General features: G+C 27.1%; 1 protein-coding gene and 1 long non-coding RNA gene across 9 annotated transcripts in view; both read right to left on the reverse strand.

Annotated features, from left to right (window-relative positions):
• Positions 1-20,579, reverse strand: part of LOC136077885 (uncharacterized) — a 155,416-nt gene that overhangs the window by 6,918 nt on the left and 127,919 nt on the right. For all 8 annotated transcript variants that reach the window (XR_010637348.1, XR_010637342.1, XR_010637345.1 and 5 more), the window contains one exon: positions 11,589-11,635. This is a non-coding gene — a long non-coding RNA (uncharacterized LOC136077885). The remainder of the gene's footprint in view (positions 1-11,588; positions 11,636-20,579) is intronic.
• Positions 3,596-4,800, reverse strand: LOC136077633 (uncharacterized). Its single transcript, XM_065791891.1, has one exon. The coding sequence runs from the start codon at positions 4,423-4,425 to the stop codon at positions 3,658-3,660; it is 768 nt and encodes a 255-aa protein (XP_065647963.1). The 5' UTR covers positions 4,426-4,800; the 3' UTR covers positions 3,596-3,657.

Genomic DNA, 20,579 nt, shown 5'->3' on the forward strand with positions numbered 1-20,579 from the left:
AACAAAATGAGGTTTATAGACATCAAAGGTGATCTACAAAGTATTATTCCTAGATATCGTGGAAATTGGCTTCATATTCGTTTTCATACTTGTTTTATTTTTATGAAGCATTATAGTAAGTTTAAAGATTTCCTCACTGTTGGAACATTAAAATGTAAAAGTTTGCTAGCAATTTTAAAAGGGGCATTTTGTAATAAAACTGCCATAAAAGAAATGTGCGTGCTTGCATTGTTTGGAAAACTCCTTACTGAGTCTTGGATGAAAAAGTTTTATGTTTTAGCTAAGGATGCAACTTTTGATCATGTTTCTGGTATTCAGTTAGTGAAAAAAGTTTTGCTAATAATTACAAATTGTAAATCTAATCCAGCTGCTCAGTTTTGCAGAAGAACATATTTTTTTGGGAGTACTCTTGCCCCTAACATTTAAAAATCATTTTATGCTCCATTGCTAACCACTAAAACTCGTATAAGCTTCATTGATAACCAGGTAAAAAAAATTACTTCTGCTTGTCTTGATGCTGTGCAAGTTGTCTTGAAGAGACAATATAAAAGGTATTTCTCACTTTCTATTACAGAGACACTAAAGGAGGTAAGAGATGCAAAAGGGAGGAACTTGGTAGATAAATCTTGATGTTGTAAATTTGTTTTTTTAAATGGTTTTTTACTAAATAAACACTATTTTTTATTTTTTTTATTTATCATTTAATTTTTTTAGTTTATCATTTAATTTTTTTTTTTTAATATAGGCTTGTCTAGGAGTGATTTTTTGGTTTGGTGTGAAAGCCACCCTGGGCCTAAATCAAAAAGGGCCTTCCGCATATGGGCCCAGAATGGAGGTAAAGACCTGCCTTATTTTAAATACAAACCTCCTGGTGGCAGAAGGGATGGCAGAGGATTCAGTAATGTAGTTATTAACAAATATAAATTTACTTATTAATAAGTTTATATAGATTCACTTAATTTTGAAATAAATCATTTCATTACATATATGAACTTAAAGATTTTAAATCAAAATTAATTAAACAAAAGTAAAATAATTTCAAAACAATTTATATTATTTACTTATAACGATAATCAGCTATAAATTAACTATAGAAATAACAAAAATAATAATCAAAAGATCTAAATAAAATTGCATTACGTAGCAAATTGGTTAGGTGAGTTGCTTTTAAAAACTTCACGCCCTCATGTTTGAAGATATATTCGCCGTTTTGTCGAGTCAATTTTTTACGTCATTACATTTTTTTTAAGGTTATTTCTCTGGTTATTTTTTTTTTATTACCTTATTTATTATAGCTACTAAATTTATATAGTGCAAAAGAATCTTTTCTTCCACTTTTCTTCAAATCAAATCAAATCAAATCAATATATTTTCACTTAAATAATAACTGTATATATACAATCGTGCGGGACATTTACAAACAGTTATAAACTGATGACGCGTAAAGACCTATGATGGTATAAATATAGCATAATAATAATGATAATAATAATAAGTAATAAAAAATTAAATAAAAATAAATAGTAATAATAATAGTAATAAATAGTAATAATAATATTAAATACTGTTATAATAATAAAAATAGTAATAAATAGTAATAATAATATTAAATACTTCTGTAACAGTATGCAGCTGCCTTGATAAATTTTTAACATGAAAATATAGGTTGGCGATTTTTAGCATGCACCAAAAGTAGGTTGTGAAAATTGTTTAAACTGCGGACCTGGAAAGTTATTTATGCTTAAGCTTGGTTTCCAATAGTTGTAGAAATGTCGCACAACAATCGTGCAACTTTCGTTTAATTTGTTGTGCGTTAATTTGTTGTGCAACGTGATGTTTCCATTGCATTTAATTAAGTTAAATTAAAAAAAAAAAAACATAGAATAAATGAAAATATGGCGGTTATTAAAAAAAGTGCTATTCTAAATTATCGACTTTTTGTTATACTTTTAATTTTAAAACGTCAAAAAAACTCAAAAAAAAGAAAACATCAGTTCTGGGTCAGAGAACTATTTAAAAAACGCGTACAGCAAGGTGCATTTAGTTCGTTGGTGCAAGAAATGGTGCTATTTGATAGAGAATTTTTTTTTCGATACTTAAGAATGTCTCCTGACAGATTTGAACACCTTTTGTCATTAATCGGACCTTCAATAACAAAAAAGTACTGTCCCAGAAGAGAGTCTATATGCCCATCGCAGAGATTAATAATTACACTTCGATACCTAGCTACAGGAGAATCACAACAAACTCAGTCGTTTTATTTTCGTGTTGGCAGAGCTACAGTATGTAATATAATTGAAGAAACCTGTTGTGCTGTATGGGAAGTTCTTAAAAAAATATTTCTAAGAGCCCCTAACGACATACAAGAATGGCAAAATATTATTAAAGAATTTAATCAGAATTGGAACTTTCCACAATGTATAGGAGCTATTGATGGAAAGCACGTACGTATTGAGGCTCCTGTAAAATCTGGTTCTTCTTTTTATAATTATAAAGGATTTTACAGCATGATTTTATTAGCCATCTGTGATGCTAAATATTGTTTTACAATGGTTGACATTGGGGGTTATGGAAGGGATAATGATGCTTCTATTTTAAATGCAAGCACATTTGGTAGGGCATTTAATATGGGTGATTTTAATTTACCAGAAGTGTCTAAATTCGATCCTAAAGTTCCACCAGTCCTTGTTGGAGATGATATATTTGCACTTAAGCCATGGTTAATGAAACCATACCCAGGTAAAAACCTTACAGTCCAACAAAGAATTTATAATTATCGCTTATCTAGATGTCGTAGAACAATTGAAAATAGTTTTGGAATTCTGGCTGCCAGGTGGAGAATTTACAGATCTCCAATTAAAGCTAAACCATCGAAAGTGGAAAATATAATAAAGGCTACTGTCTGTCTTCACAACTATTTGCGTCTAACAGATGGAGCACATTATGTTCCTACTGGTTTTGTAGATAGTGAAAGCAACTCAGGAATTGTTATCCAAGGAGATTGGAGAAAAGAATTAAAAGATCAAGGATGTTTACTTAATTTCTCCAAATCAAAAAGTAATCGATCTGTTTTTAATGCAATAGTAATAAGAAATACTTTTACAGATTATTTTAATTCATGTCAAGGAAGTCTTTCGTGGCAAATGGACTATGTTCAATCATGCGGCCACAATTCAGTAAAATAACTAGAGTATATGTAATCAATAAACTTTCTTTTAACGATATGATATATTAAAAATATATCTAATTTACTTATTACATTTTGAACTTGTTTTCCCAAAATTTTGTTGTTTTAATTTGATATTGTACCTCTTTTCTCCAATCTCCTTGAATAACAATTCAAGTTAATTATTTGCTAAAAAAATATGCACTATACCTCCTTGATTTTATTAAAAACTTGTAGTTTTTCACATTAATAGATTAAACAAAATATTAAACTAGATCATGTCTTTTTAAATGATTTTTTGAGAGTTACTTTATAGCTAATTTTAATCAAAATGTAAAGTTTATCAAATAGTTATGTTAAACAAAATAATAAAAATACTATAATAATCTTTTCAAATATTTAATCAACAGTTACTAAAGCTACTACAAAAGTTCATTTACTTTTAAAGTAAAGTTATTCATATTGCAACAGAAAATCAATGCATCGATGGGTTAAACAGAGTAGACTGGTTCACCTTTATCTGGAAACTCCAACTTGAGCAGAAATGCTTGTATTTGAACTTTAGCCAAGGCTTCGGAATAGTTGTTTAATCTTTTTAGTTGTGGAATTAATGAAATCATAAATAAAAAATCTTCATCTTGATCTACTTCATTTGAATTTGTCATATTGGAATTAATTTTTTCTAATGTTTTTACTAATGTTTTATCAAGTAAGTCATCGGAATCTAATTTTTTTCTTTTTTTCCTAACTTTATCACTTGAATCTACTCGCAGACAAGAATTTATACAATCTTTTTCTTCAATCACATCTTCAGGTAAATTAGTATTTAGTTCATTTAGTGGACAATGAATAATTTCAAGTTGCTCGCATACCATGTCTACATTTTCCTCCAAATTTATTCCTTCTAGTTTGGAATCAGAAGGTAAACAAATATTAGAGGTTGTTTCACGATGTTCAATAAAGGTATTTAGCCAATCAAGATGGAGAAACTGAGGTGGTACTGAATTACTTCCAGAACCTGATGGGATATTTTTTTTTGCTTTTAACCACCTTCCATAACTACTTCGAATGCTTTTATATTTTTCTTCTGCTTGATTAGCAGTTAGGTTTGAAAGACGACCAACTTCTTCCCATGCATTTTTCTTTTTGAATTTGTCTTTAAATTCCTTATCAAACTTGTCATACAAAACAGGATATTTTTGAACTTCGTTCATAAAATTTGCTTTAGAGATGACTTTTTCTGATACATGTGTCGCCATATTTTCGTAAAAAATGGCGATACTTTAAAAACTTTATTGTTGTACAACAGTTATCGCGTGGTTTCCAATGAACATAAACTGCGCAAATTGCAGAAAAAACAAAAAACTGTTGCAGAGATAGATTTTTCGCAAAACTCGCAACCGCAGTTGTACAACCTAAATTTTGTTGTACAACCGACGTTAAGTTGTGCAACTTACGCAAGAAAATGTTTCCATTATAAAGCATTATTGTTGTACAACTGTTGTACGACATTTCTACAACCATTGGAAACCAAGCTTTACGCGCAACGGAAAACAATTCGAAAACAACAAAAGCCTACTTTTGGTGCATGCAAAATTTTTACCAACTGTTTATGTTATTATTATGTAATTGTAAAACGTTAATGGTTAAATCAGCGTTATTATTTTATTAAATTAGTTTTTTAAAAAAAGCTTTTAGCATTGATTATTAAAAAGATGATTTTATTGCTACTTATATATATATATATATATATATATATATATATATATATATATATATATATATATATATATATATATATATATATATATATATATATATATATATATATATATATATATATATATATATATATATATATATATATATATATATATATATATATATATATATATATATATATATATATATATATATATATATATATATATATATATATATATATATATATATATATATATATATATATATATATATATATATATATATATATATATATATATATATATATATATATATATATATATATATATATATATATATATATATATATATATATATATATATATATATATATATATATATATATATATATATATATATATATATATATATATATATATATATATATAAATTAGTAAAAACACTTATCTAATTTTTTTATCTTCTAGAAGATAAGTTAGATAAGTGTTTTCATTAAATTATTATTGCTCTGTTCTTTAAGAACATTGAGCACTCTATTTGTAGAATACACTGACAAAATTTATATATATATATATATATATATATATATATATATATATATATATATATATATATATATATATATATATAAATACAAATTTATATATATATATATATATATTTATATTTATATATATGTGTATATATATATATATATATATATACATATATATATACACACATATATATATATACACACACACATATATATATATATATATATATATATATATATATATATATATATATATATATATATATATATAAATTATGTCAGTGTATTCTACAAATAGAGTGCTCAATGTTCTTAAAGAACAGAGCAATAATAATTTAATCAAAACACTTATCTTACTTATCTTCTTGAAGATAAAAGTTAGATAAGTGTTTTTACTAATTTATATATATATATATATATATATATATATATATATATATATATATATATATATATATATATATATATATATATATATATATATATATATATATATATATATATATATATAAATTAGTAGAAAATCACTCAACAAAATTTTTTTTATTTTACACTGTGTTTCATCTGTGTTATTAAGGTGTGTCGATTTTCACTTTTTTTTGAAATTTGATGATAGCTAGTATTTTTTTTTTGTAAATCAGTATGCAAAACATGAAATTATTTTTTATTTGGAAAAAAAAATCTTTTAAGCTACTTTTTTTCACCCTTAAACTATAATTTTATTGGACTTAGTTTTTATTCTTGAAACTGAAGTTTGCCGTAATCTCCGAAGAAGATCGCATTTATTTACCAAACCATGAAGTAAACTAAGATTTAACTTTGTTTGCAAAATCGTGCATTTCAAAATTTAGTTTAACAAACAACGTGTAAACAACAATTATATTTTAAATACACACTCTCCTTTTTGCAATATTTATATTATTTTTAGATTATGTAGGAATGATGAACTGTGTGTCTTACATTTTATTTATAAAGCATTATAAATTGTAGATTTTTTGTTTGTTATTAAATTTTAATACCTTTTAAAAACTTGTATATATATATATATATATATATATATATATATATATATATATATATATATATATAAACTTTTATTTCAAAAAAAATTTTTATGTATATATTTATTTATATAATAAAAGTTTATATAAATAAAATTAATTTGTTTTACAGAAAGATGGCTCAATGTTTTTAAAAAGTATTACTGTATTATTAAAACGCCTCCGTCTTATTTTTTATTTGTAGATGAAGTAAAGTATTTTTAGAGCATAAACAATATTGTGAATCTTTTTAAAAAAAAATTATATATAAATGTCTTATACCACCAAAACCAGAAGTAAATCAGCTTGTCAACTTAGTAATTTGATTGGAAAGTGTTCAGAGTTTCTTCCATCAGAACTCCTAACTTCCAGAGATATTCTCAAGTATGGCCTATATTTAAGGGAGATTAGTGAAAAAAATTACAGAAACTATAGTGTAGATCAGCTTGTAAAAGATATTATTCCAGGAATTTTGTTACAGTGGAAAAAAGCTAATTCTCAATTTATAAATCCAGTTATTAATTCTGAAAGAAGAATCAAATGTAAAGTAAAAGATTTGTGGTTATTGGCTGTTAAAGTTAGTAATGGCAATGTATCCTCACCAATTAGAAATATATTTATGGAAAAACTTGATAAACTTTTTGATTTGTTTACATGCAATTGTAAAATACTTTTTTGCTTAGAGAATAATTGTGAAAAAAACTGTGACAGAAAAGCTCACATTGTATGTACTTGTAAAAAAGAAAAAAAAATTCCTCTCCTTGAGTTGTACTTTGTTAGATATCAAAGAGAAAAAGTTGGAACCAAAGCTATCCTTCAAATAGCAATATGATCAATGCCAGATCATATTGAAACTCGAAAACAAAATAAAAAAAATAAACGATTGTCAATAGAAAATCAGGTTTCACAAATAAAAAAATAAAAAATAGACCAGGAGATTCTTAATCAAGAAAATGATTTTTTTTTCCCCAAGAGTGACTCGGACAAAGTCTGTGAAGATACAAATGATAAAATAAAAATTCATATTTCAAAAATAAAAAAAGTGAAAGAAAAAAGTGTATTATATAACACAATGAATATAAAAAATATAGCATTAGCAAGCTTAAGGCATCATACAGGTTTAAGAGAAACTGCAGAAATAGCAACTGCTGCCCTTATTGATGCTAAAATTATCACTAAAGGAAACACTTCCTTAAATATTGACCACAACAAAGTTAAGCGAGCTCAAGAAAAAATTGGAAAAGAGTTGACCTTAAAACTCCAAAATGAAATTAACAATAATGGTTTGAGTTGTATTTTTTTTGATGGTAGAAAAGATGACACTAAAATTTTCTTTGATGTTGAAGGCAGAAAATTTCCAGGTTTAATAAAAGAAGAACATTATACTGTGTGCAGTGAACCTGGTGGAAATTATCTATTCCATTTTGTTCCTGAAGAGTCAGATTTAAAAAAACCTGCAGAAATAATTGCTGATCATTTAATCAAATGGCTTAAAGGAAGATGTTTACATTTGACATTGGAAGCTATAGGTTGTGATAGTACTAATTTAAATACTAGATGGGCAGGAGGAGTAATACAATGGGTTGAAAAAAACTTAATAAAAAACTTGTATGGATTGTATGTGATCTGCACACTGGGGAACTAGGGTTAAGAAGTCTTATTAAGTTTCTTGATGGTCCTAATAAAGCCAGCAATCATTGGTCAGGACCGCTGGGTAAGATGTTGAATGATGCTACCAACCTTGAAATTAACCCAGAATTTTTAAAAGTGTGTGAAAACTCTCCACTTATCTACGTTAGTCCTGACATTATCAAAGATCTAAGCACTGATCCGAGCTATGCGTACCAAATTGTGACATCTATTAAAACTGGAGTTCTGCCTAAGAGACTTGCATTACTAGAAATTGGTCCTGTTTGTCATAGTAGATGGCTAACTACTGCTTTAAGGTTTTGCAGAATCTGGGTATCCAAACATGGGTTAACAGGTGACCTTTTAAATAGGTTGAAAATGATTGTTCAGTACATAGTAGGTGTCTATATTCCCAACTGGTTTAGCATTAAAGTAAATTCGTGCTGGGTAGAAGGACCAATAAACTTACTTAAACATATGCAATTACTAACAAATCAAACTCAGGAGGTAATTGACATTGTTTTACCCACTTTCAAACGATCAGCATGGTATGCTCACCCTGAATCAGTTTTGCAAAGTATGCTCTGTAGTCAAATTGAAGATGAGCGAAAAGAAGCAGTTGATAAAATAGTTAAAATAAGAGGAGCAAGAAATGAGGCACTTCAATTTGGAGATCTTTTAGGATTCGAAAGACTCTTGCCATCATTATGGAAGCAACCTGTTTGTCTGAACTTATAGACTGGAGTGATATTACTGAACCACCTCTAACATGTCATTTATCAACTGAAGCAGTTAAAGAATTTATTAACACTCCAATGAAAGTAACAATGCGGCCTTCCCATACACAATCTGTTGAAAGATGTGTAAAAATGACATCTGGAAGTGCTTGCCACGTCTTTGGTCAGGCCAAAAGAAATACTTACATTCAAGGTCAAGTTGCTAGCAGAGAATTAATGTCCAATAATTCTAGAAAGAAAGACATGTTGAACCTCATTAAAAAAAATTAGTTGCAAACTATTATTTAATCATCTTTAGTTAGATAACTATATCTTGGACTTGTTTTTTTATGAAGTAAATATAAACATATGTGTGTATAAAAAACTTGATGTTCTACTTTTCACTTTAAAATCTAAACTCTTTCTAGTTAAAATAATGAGCTGATATACGTTTAGTTTTTGGTATTACAAATATATATATATATATATATATATATATATATATATATATATATATATATATATATATATATATATTTATATATATATATATACATTTGTAATACCAAATTTGAGCTGGCACATTTGTACATTTAGCATTTTAGTTGGCAAGTTTTAAAGCATAGTTGTATTTTTTTTGTCTCTCTAGTTGGCAAAAAACACATACAACAACCCCCATGAGAGACCGCTTCGCGACGGCCCTGATAAAAAATTGTCACTTTATGATCAAAACTTGGTATTTTGTCTCCCTTTCATCACGCTAAATCATTTATTTTATGACCATAACATTTAATTTTCAATTAGTTCTTCATTAATTCATCATTATATATTGATATATATATAACATGATTGTATATATTTATTCATTAATTTAAACTCTTCATTAATTTATTAGATATTTTAAAAATAATCGAAAAATAATTTAACATTTATTCAGAATTAATGAAATAAAATTAATGAAATTAATTTTATTTCATAAATAAAACAAATTAATGGAAAATCAAAATAAATTAACGAAATTAATTTATTTTGATGCCAGCTTAAATTGAATGAAATCAAACCAAACAATATAATAGAGATATTTTAAATCTGGTGTTGTATGAAATTTTTACTACTATGTTTTTCAAAAATAAAAGATTTTTACTACCCAGTAAAAAATTGTTGTATTAGATTTTTATTCACTTATGAAAATTTTGTATTAAATTGTTACTGTCATGTCATAAAATCTCACGTAGAATAATGGCAATGTTATTATTGTAATTATATTGATTGTCAACTAAACAGTTTATTATCATTAGTGATCGACTAAAACCGAAATTTAAGCCAAAACCGAAAGTACAGAAATTTTGGTTCAGTAAAGCCGCAGCCAAAACCGAAATTTCGGCCGAAGTTTGAGAAAGAATGTTAAAAATCCCTGAACCTTTTATGATCACCGAGTTAAAGCAAAAAAAAACTATTTTACATTTATCTAAGCAATCACCATGTAACATAATTGATAAAAACTATAATATGTCGAGACATTTCAATAATTAAAGTTGAAAAATGAAATATTTTCCCTGCAAAATACATTTTATTTCATGTTTTCTGACAAAAGTCTGTTTCTTTCATTTGAAAGAATATCTCCAACAGTTGAAAACAACCTTTCAACTTTGTTAAATGTTGGTGGAGGTGTAAGGAATCTCTTTGCTACTTTTGCCAAACCTAAATTTTGCTTTTAATGTTGTTTTCTAATATAGATCTATGAAACTTCAGACCTTCTTCGGAGTTTGAATCAACTTTCGAGATATTGTCAACCCAGCCAGACATTGTACATTGCAACATTTCAGTCCTCTGCCGTTATGATCTGATGTCAAATAAGGGTATCGTTCTTTTTTTAATTGCAATAGACTCAGGTTGATCTAAAGTTGGTATATTTTCCGGACTACCGTTAGTTGTGAGTATTGCTTTTTCAGTTAGGAAATTTTTAGAGAAAGCTGTGGGTGTCGACTTCATAAGTATAATGAAAGTCTGCTAAGTGATTGAAGTTTTGGATTGTGTGCTCCATGAGATATTTTCAAATCGCAGATATTGCAAGTTGCGTATTTGGGATCACTGGCTGATTCGGTAAAATGATTCCACAAACAGCTTTTATATCGTTTATTTTCCAATGTAAAATTTAGCACTGAGAAACTAATGATGAAATTATTGATTTTGGTTGCTTCACCAAAATGTTAAATCATTTTATGAATGATTTGAGAATAGTAACTTGAAACTATTATGTAACGTGATTTCAATTAAAATTTCTACAATTGTTATAATTGAAAATTGATTTACTAACAAACGATTACAATTAGAAAATCGTCATGATCCCACTCTAAACTTAAAAAAAATGTTCTAAAAGTTTTGGTTCATTTCGATTGTGGTTTGAACCGAAATTTCGGCCGTAACTGGAAAAAAAAAAATGTTGAAGCAGAAATTTCGGTTACAGTTTTGGCCGAAGCCGAAAGTTTCTGTTCACTACGTCACATCTATTTTCCTTAATTGTGTTTTATCGATTACGATATCACGCTTTCAAACTTTGAAGTGCCTTAAATGATGTCAATTTTTTTTTATTTGCATCCCATGCAGCAGTAGCAACTACTCTTTCGCTTAATTTTTAGTAAATTTAACAACATAAATTTATAAGAGTAAAATAAAAATATACACTTTTGCATAAGCGCATACACTTTCATTAAGTATACACATTTGAAACATTCTCAACCTTTTCATTAAATTTAGCAACATTTTTCTATTAAAAACACGCAAAAAAAAAAGTATACCTGTTTTTTTGTTACATATATACAAATTAAGATCTTATCATCGGAACCTTAAAAAAAAAAATAAACAAATAAATTAACAAATACCTTGCAAAGTATACGTTGCAATAAAGAAAAAAATATATATATAGAATTTTTTACATAAGCAAAATTGTAAACAAAATAAGCAACATATATAAATGTAAAAACAATATAAACGGTTGTAAACAACAAAACTTAAGAGAAAAATAATAAAAATCCAAAATAAAGTTAAATAATAGATATATTAATTAATAATACTGTAACATGTTATCGAGGCAAAGAATTAAATTTTTTATTTTGTTTTTAAAAAGATAAAAAGAATTCGGTCAATGAAAATCAAAATTTGGTAAAACATGTTTATTCCGAAGGTGCAGTGCACGATAGGCAAGACAAAATTAATTAAAATTTGTTTGACAAAAAGGCTCGTTTAAAAAATGTTTTTTTATAAGAGTGTATCTGTTGCTGAGTTTTATACTGAATAGATCTTTAAAGACTGAAGGGGGAAGGGGGGGGGGGGGAGAATTACTATTTTTCTACATATAAACAAAGCATAAAATTTTCAAAACGTTGAGTTCAAATATATTTAAAATATTCATTTCAATAAAATAATAAAATAACAATCAGCAAAGTTAATTATGCAAATTGCTTGTTTCTAACAGCGATAAAGACAATATAAGTTACTTTTTTCAGTACTTCCCCAGCCAATATTAGCATAATTTATGTAGCAGAGAATAAATGAGAAATAAAGTTGTCTTAAGTTTTTCTTATTGAGATAACCTGATAAGCACATTTTTGTGTAAAATTCAAATATTTTTATAGACTTCAGCGCATACATTAATAATATGCTGTTCTCATCGAGATAAACACCTAGGAATTTAATAACGGAGTCTCTTATTATTTCAATTTCTTCAATAAGGATTTTAGGCAAGTTTAAGGGTAAAAAAAAATTTTTCTTTAAAAATTTAAATGTAGAATTATTTTTTTACATAGAACACATTTAGGGGGTTCCAACAGACATTTTCAAAAAAAGTTGTTTTTAGAACCACCCTCACACATGCCTCCAACCACTTTTTAGTTTTGCGATCATTTTTGCGATCATTTTGCGATCATTTTGCGATCATTTTGCGATCATTTTGCGATCATTTTGCGATCATTTTTGCGATCCCAGTCATTGTCATACATCGTTGGATTCGTTACAATGAGTAGATTAAGCTTTGATATGTCACCGAAATCATAAAATTCCTTTTAGCAAAATATTAACGTTTTAGGGGCCGAAAGGGCCAAATTCCGGTTTTTTTTCCTAAATTCATGGATTTATTTTTTTCTTTTAATAAATTTTTATTTCAAATTTATCAATTGTTCAAAAGTTTTAGCCATTTAAGGTGTAGAAATGAGTCATAAATATAATATATCATTTGGATATGAATGACATGAATATGTCATTTGTAAAATACAAATCCATGCACATTACATGTATATACAAACACATTAACTAATGTTTTTTATTATTAAGATTCTGTTTATTAGCAAACTAAACATACTTTTGTGACATTAGCATAAAAAAGTTATAATTAAGTAAAGTTAAAACATTAATATATTTTCACGAGCATTTGCAATATTTACAAGATTTTTACCGTTAAAACTGAAAACAGCTTTCTATAAATGTTTAGAAAAGGAGCTGTTACTTTTGGAAACTTTGAATCTATTCCAAGATTCATCAACAAAGCTGCAATGAACTGCTTCAACAGCTTGTTCAGAGTAGCACCCTAATCTACGTCCTCTTACTGCACAAAACCGTCTCAATGTTTTAAAATAAAATTGATTTTCAATGAAACAGTTACTCCATAATCTTTAACCAGTGTTCTGTAGCAATTTTCAAAGTTTTTAATATGTGTTTGAAAATCATGATGAAGTTTTTGTCCAAAACAAAACTTAACCAAATTGTTTAAAATTCTAAGCCCTTCTGGGAAGGAGGCGTTGCCATTAAAGGCATTATTCTGGACCTCTTTCGAAATGTTTAAAATGATTGATACTTTAGCAATTTTGTTTTCACCGCCACATTTCTCTATATAATTAACAGCTCCCTTCAATAAGTGTAACGGAAAAAGATAATCGGCCACTGAGAGGTCGCTGGTTTCTGCGTGTATCAATAGAGAATTAATAACGTTGCAAAATTCTTAAGCTTTGCGTTTTATTGCACCAGATTAAAAAAATTTTGTGTATTGTTCCTGTAAAGAACCAAAAGTTCTAAGCTTTTCTTCTTTAAATGGTTGCATTCGTTTCTATTTGCATATATGGCAAGGTTGTGTAGCAATTGTAATTGGAGAAAACCCACACATTATTTGACAAAGCTTAAGATCAGCTACAAATGAGTGCTTTATTTTATCTAAATTGAGACAGTTCATTAATATAGAAACATTGTAGTGACTTTCAGGAACATTCGGAACTAAAGCTAGTAAAAAAGAATCTTTTACAGAACCTTCTTTATATTTTGAATTCTGAGGTTCTTCATATGTACTCATTGTAGTTTTGTCTTCATGATTGTTTTTCTCAAGTTCTAAACCTTCGCTCTCACAATCCAACAGTAGGTTCAAAAGATCTAAAAATAAGAATTTTTTTATTTTTACAAAATTTTGTACCATTTTTTTTGTTTTGACTGAATCATAATTCTTATTAACGCATTTAGAATGAATTTATTTACCTTAAGAAAGCCTCTTTCTCCATCAATGTGTGAGGCCTTGGGGCAGTGGTTAGATGGTTAGAGCGCTTGCTTTAGAAGCAGGAGATCTAGGTTTGAAACGAGCTCTGGACATATTTTCGCGTCACAGTAAGCAAGGAGGCGTGAACTTCCTGGAATGCATTTTCGCGGTGCTCTGTGACAAGACCGTTAAATCTTCTTGGAGCACCTAAATAACAAAAATAAAAAAAATTAAAAAAACATATCTATTTAAAATAATTTTTTTTTAGATTAAGGTTAACTATTATGTTTAAAAAGAGTAAGAAATACTTCAAAAAATTGTTCTCACCTAAGTTCTATTGCTAGTTGTATCAGTTTCCGGTAGGACAACGTAAGTTTTGATTAAATCCTTAATAAATCAATCAAAGTGATCTGTCTAGGTTTATTTTTTAAGGGTCCTACTAATAATTGCAGAGGTTTTGCACCTGTAGCAAGTTTAGTTATCTTTGATCCTTGTTTGTACAGTTTTTCTGAGATAACTTTAGAAGCAATCTGATCATTAGCTTTAGCTGAGGTTTGAAGTTTTTCTAATATTTTTATAGCTAACATTTTATTTCCACATTTGTGCTTCTTTCCCTTTCCAATGTTTGAAAGACAAGATTCACTTATTTTTTCATGGGGTGCAGGCGACTTGGAAAACTTGCTACTTCTTCTCGGTCGGGTTCTTCCGCGTAGAATGGTTAGTTTGCAGATTTTATAGTGATAAATAGTTGAATTTCTGGTTAAAGGTGTAACAACGTTTTTAATCCAGTCTATCAATAAATCTGGCAAGTAGTTTTTTCTACGTATATTATTTCTACATTTACCACATATACCAAGTGGATTTTTGAATCATTGCAATTTAAATAAAGAGTGGACACTTTCTCTTTTATCACTTGCATATTTAATAGTCTTGCTGTTTTGTGGGCACAAAAGTAAAAAATCTTTTTTCGGTTTGTCTCATGATGACACTTATTTTTGGATCCAAAATAATAAGTATTTTTATTTATCTAAAATTATTTATATAAATTTATTCTTTTAGAAACACAGGTATATAAGTATATATATATGCGCTTTTTATGCGCTGGCCAAAGTTTTTGTGGGCAAGCGCAATAAGACTTGAGCGCGAAAGCGCTGGCTAAACGAAGAAGACTATAAATATACATAGGGGAGACCGGGGCTAGTTGGCTCGGTTTTTACTCTATGAGCTCTGTAGCCTTAACAGTACATTTTTTTAAAAATATTAAAGTGTATTCTTAAAGAGTATGGATTAGGGTATCTTATAAAATTTGCATTCATTTACAAAAAAAAATTCTTGGGGCCTTTCCGGACCCTCAAAAAAAAAAAAAGTTTGCGCCAACTTACCCTACTACGGGGTAAGTTGGCGCAAACTATAAAAATGATTATTAATGCACTATTAAGTGCAAAATTAATAGAAATTTTTTTAAAAATAATTTTTGCAACAATTTTATCCCAAAATTTAATATTACTTTTAGCTGGTACCAAATATTAGTCCGTATAAAAGCCAAACAGTAACCCACCTTTTATCTGTGGAAAAAAAAACTAAAAAAATTTTTTTTTTAATTTTTTTGTAAGAATATATATTTTTAATAATTTTAAAAAAAAAAAAAAAAAAAAAAATAATTTTATAAAAATAAATACTTATTTCCATAGTAAATGCTATGAGCCAACTTACCCCGTGAAAAATTTGTCAACTTACCCCGAAAGCTTTTTTTTTAATAAACAGTCTATAGATCCTGAAAAACGGCAGCTTTGAAAAAAAAGACTGACTGAATATAGTAAACCAATTGTGACTGGAACTTTTACAATATTTTTTTTTCATACGACTAAATATTTTCTTTGTAAAGTAAAAAGGAAGCGATGTTCTAAAAGTTACGTTTTTGTCCAAAAAACGCATAAATCTCAATATCTCCCATGCGCATGCGCGAATCCTGACAATACTACAGTGAATGATGAAATGGTCAATAAGGAAGTTTCTGAGTAATTTTTGTCACTTTCTGATGAAAGGCTCTAAAGATAAACGCAGTTCGTCAACTTACCCCTGCGGCCAACTAGCCCCGGTCTCCCCTACATATATATATATATATATATATATATATATATATATATATATATATATATATATATATATATATATATATATATATACATATATATATATATATATATTTATATATATATATATATATATATATATATATATATATATATATATATATATATATCATATATATATATATATATATATATATATATATATATATATATATATATATTATATATATATATATATATATATATATATATATATATATATATATATATATATATATATATATATATATATATGTAGCGGGGACAAATAAAAAAAATAAATAGTGGTTGGAGACATGTGTTCCCTATTGAACATAACATTAGGAATGATATGTGCGTTTCTGACGGTGATAAAGAAATCGTAACTATGGAAATTTTAAAGAATAAAAAAAAGTATTCTATTAAGCTGCTGTTATAGACCACCTAATGGTGCGTCTGAAAGTCTTAGTTTCTTTTTACAGCAAAATATCATTCAAAAAGATAGCGAAGAAAAAAATATACTTTTATAATTGGAGATTTCAATATGAACTGTTTAATTTATAGTAGAGATAAAAAAGTAAAAATATTTTTATTATGAATTATTTATGACAGGAGGTCTTCAATCAATCGCCATATTATAATAACCAAAACTTCAACGACGTTTGGATTACCAAATCCTCTAAAATCTAACAGAAACTATATATGAAATATCTAAAAACAAAATCAAATAAAAACAAACAAAAATATAAAAATTACCAACATTTATTTGAAAAAATTCGTAAAAAACTAAAAAAAAAAATTTTTTCAAATTTAATTAGTAAATTTAAAAACAACTCAAAAAACACCTGAAGAATGTCGAAAGAAATAACAGGAAAACAAAAACAAATTCAAACTCTCTTCCTAAAGTAATTAAGATAAATAAAACAAATATATATAAACTAAACAAAATTGCAAACAAGTTTAATAAATATTTTATATTTGGCAAATAAGATTCCTATTACGGAAAAAACTTTTATTGATTTCCTAGAGCCAATAAATAATTTGCTTTTTATAGATAATTTATATTCTGACTTATCTTTTGATGAGTTTGAGAGAGCTTACAAATCTCTCAAAAGAAACAAAGCTACGGGTGCGGACGAAATAAATGGCAACATAGTCATAGATGGCTTTGTAGATTTTAAATGTATTCTTAATAAAGTCTTCAGGGCATCTATACAGCAAGGTGTATTCCCCGACCAATTAAGAATAGCTAAAGTTACTCCAATTTACAAAGACGTAAAAAAAAACAAATATTAGTAATCATCGCTCTATCTCAGTTCTTTTAACCTTCTCCAAAACCTTATACAATAGAATCATATACAATAGAACATACAAGTGCCTTAATCTAAATAACCTTCTATATAAAAATCAATTCGGTTTTAAAAAAAATTGTTCAATTGAACAAGCCATTACACATTTCATTCGTGAAATCTCCAATTCATTTGGTAAATTACAATAAACACTAGGTATTTTCAGCGACCTATCAAAAGCATCCGTAACGGTTAATCACAAAATTCTACTTAAAAAACTCAAATTTTACGGAATTAACGGCAAATTACTAAAATGGTATAAAAGTTACTTGACAAATAGAAAAAATTTGTTTTCTATGGAGATTATTTTCAAAATGAAAAATTCCTTGACATAAAATGTGGTGTTCCACAAAATTTTATTTTAGGCCCACTATTGTTTTTAGTCTATATAAATGATTTAAATAAAGCTTCTAATCTTCTGAGTATCATGTTTGCGGACTATACTAATTTATTCCTGTCATACAATGACATTTATGAGTTTTTTTCAAATATGAATAAAGAATTCTATCGCATCTCCAACTGGTTTAAGTGCAACAAGTTAACTTTAAACATTGATAAAACAAAATGAATTCTTTTCCACTTCCTCGCAAAAAAGCGTTTTTTACCAAATAATTTACCTAAACCTTTTATTTATAAAATTGAAATAAAAAAGGAGTCGGTCGCAACATTTTTAGGCATTTAAATTGATGAAAATATTACATGGAAGTATCATATAGACTTTATATCTACTAAATTGGCCAAAAGTATTAGAATTCTATATAAGGTTAGATACGAAGTAAACAAAATTTAAATCAACTCTACTACTCATTTATTCATAGCTATATAAACTATGCAAATATTATTTGGGGAAGTATCTCTAAAAGTAAGTTACGAAATCTCAATCATCGGCAGAAACACGCAATGAGTTTAATATGTTTTGAAAATCGTTTTTCTCATTCAAATATTTTATTTAAAAACGTTAAAGCACTTAACGTTTACGAACTCTATAAAGTTTTATGTCTTATGTTTCGTTGTAAAAGTGAACAACCATTGTTTATTTTTAAAGATCTTTTTACCCATAAAGCTATAATTGAACTCTTTTGTCAAACAAAGTTTAATAAATTTTGCATAAAATATCGAGCACCGTATTTATGGAACAAAATTTTGTTCCTAACTTTGATTCGTCAAATTTGTTTTCCGTTTTTAAAACTAAATTAAAAAACTATATTCTTTATATATAAATATTTTTGAAATGTAAAATTATATTCACTTAGAATAATTTGTGAAATTATTTTCAGTCTTTGTTTATTCTGCATTGTTAATAATTATTAAATCAATTGTATTTTTATTATATTATATATACATGTTTGATATGTTTTATATGGTTCTGGCGACAAGATCTTTTTGATCTTCTTTCAGACACTAAGTTTATATATTGTTATATTGTTATATTACGATTAATAATGGTAAACTGAAAAAAAAAAAAAAAAAGATCCTTGAGGAATGCTGTAAGTGATAGTCATATTGTTAGTTTTTTCATTGCCGAATGAAATATAATGTTTTAAATTATACTGTTTTTGATTCCATAGTTTTCAAATTTTTTAATTAAAATACTAAGATCAACAGTGTCGAGCGTTATACTAAGATCTATGAAAACACCTAAAGCGAACTTGTTTTTGTCAAAACCTTATAAAAATAATCTGAGTAAGATGAAGAATCGCATATCTAACTAGAGGGCTTGCCGACACCCATATGAGGTCGAAACTATCTATTTTTAGGACGTCCGGAAGTGGTGCTGAATTGTGACGCTAAATAACTTCATTTTAGGACGAAATAAAAACATTTTTATTGGACAGATTAAAGACGTGTTTCGCAGACGACCACAAGACGTGTTTTTAGAATGATCAGAACAAAAACATTAAATGACGTCCTCACTTCGACGTCTAAAATACGTGTTTTTAGATGACTTAATCTTAAGAACTTAATCTTAAACATAGATTGTTTAAAATAAAAAGAGTGTCCGATCACTAAATTATTTTTTGATAACATGTTTCAACATTGTATTTTACCAATTATTAATAAACCCACACGGGTAACCTCGAATACTATTTCTGCTATAGATAACATACTAACAAACTCATTTCTAGATACCTCTTTAAAAGTAGGAATAATAAAAATTGATATAACAGATCATTTTCCAATTTACTTTACAATAAAACATGATACAAAAATAAATAATAACTCGAAAAAAAAAATTTATAAAAGAAAAATAAATAAAAATTCTATTAAATGTTTTAAAGACGCACTATTGGCAGTAGATTGGGTTAAAGTGTATCAAGAATGTAACCTTGGGAACACAAACTCTGCATATAATACTTTCACAGATATTTTTCTAAAACTCTATAATAACCATTTTCCAATCAAAGAAAAAGAAATAAAAGTAAAACATTTGAGCTGTCCATGGATCACCAGCGGAATCAAAAAATCTTCAAAAACTAAACAAAGACTATATGTTAAATATTTGAAAAACAGAAATGAAGAAAACCTACTTATAAACAATATAAAAATCTTTCCGAAAAAATCAGAAAACATTCTAAAAAAGTTTAATATTCTAAATTACTTCAGGAAACAAATGGAGATACCAAAAAAACATGGAGCATCATAAAAGAAATAATCGGAAAAAAGTATTACAGCTTACCAGATAGAATTATTATAAATGAAATAGAACACAACGATAAGAACTCTATTGCCGAACAATTCAACAATTTCTTCGCAAATATTGGCCCTAATCTGGCGTCTAAAATTCAAAACGCAAATAACTCCTTTGAAAATTAT

This window comes from Hydra vulgaris, chromosome 03 (assembly GCF_038396675.1).
Source record: "Hydra vulgaris chromosome 03, alternate assembly HydraT2T_AEP".
Taxonomy (NCBI): domain Eukaryota; kingdom Metazoa; phylum Cnidaria; class Hydrozoa; order Anthoathecata; family Hydridae; genus Hydra; species Hydra vulgaris.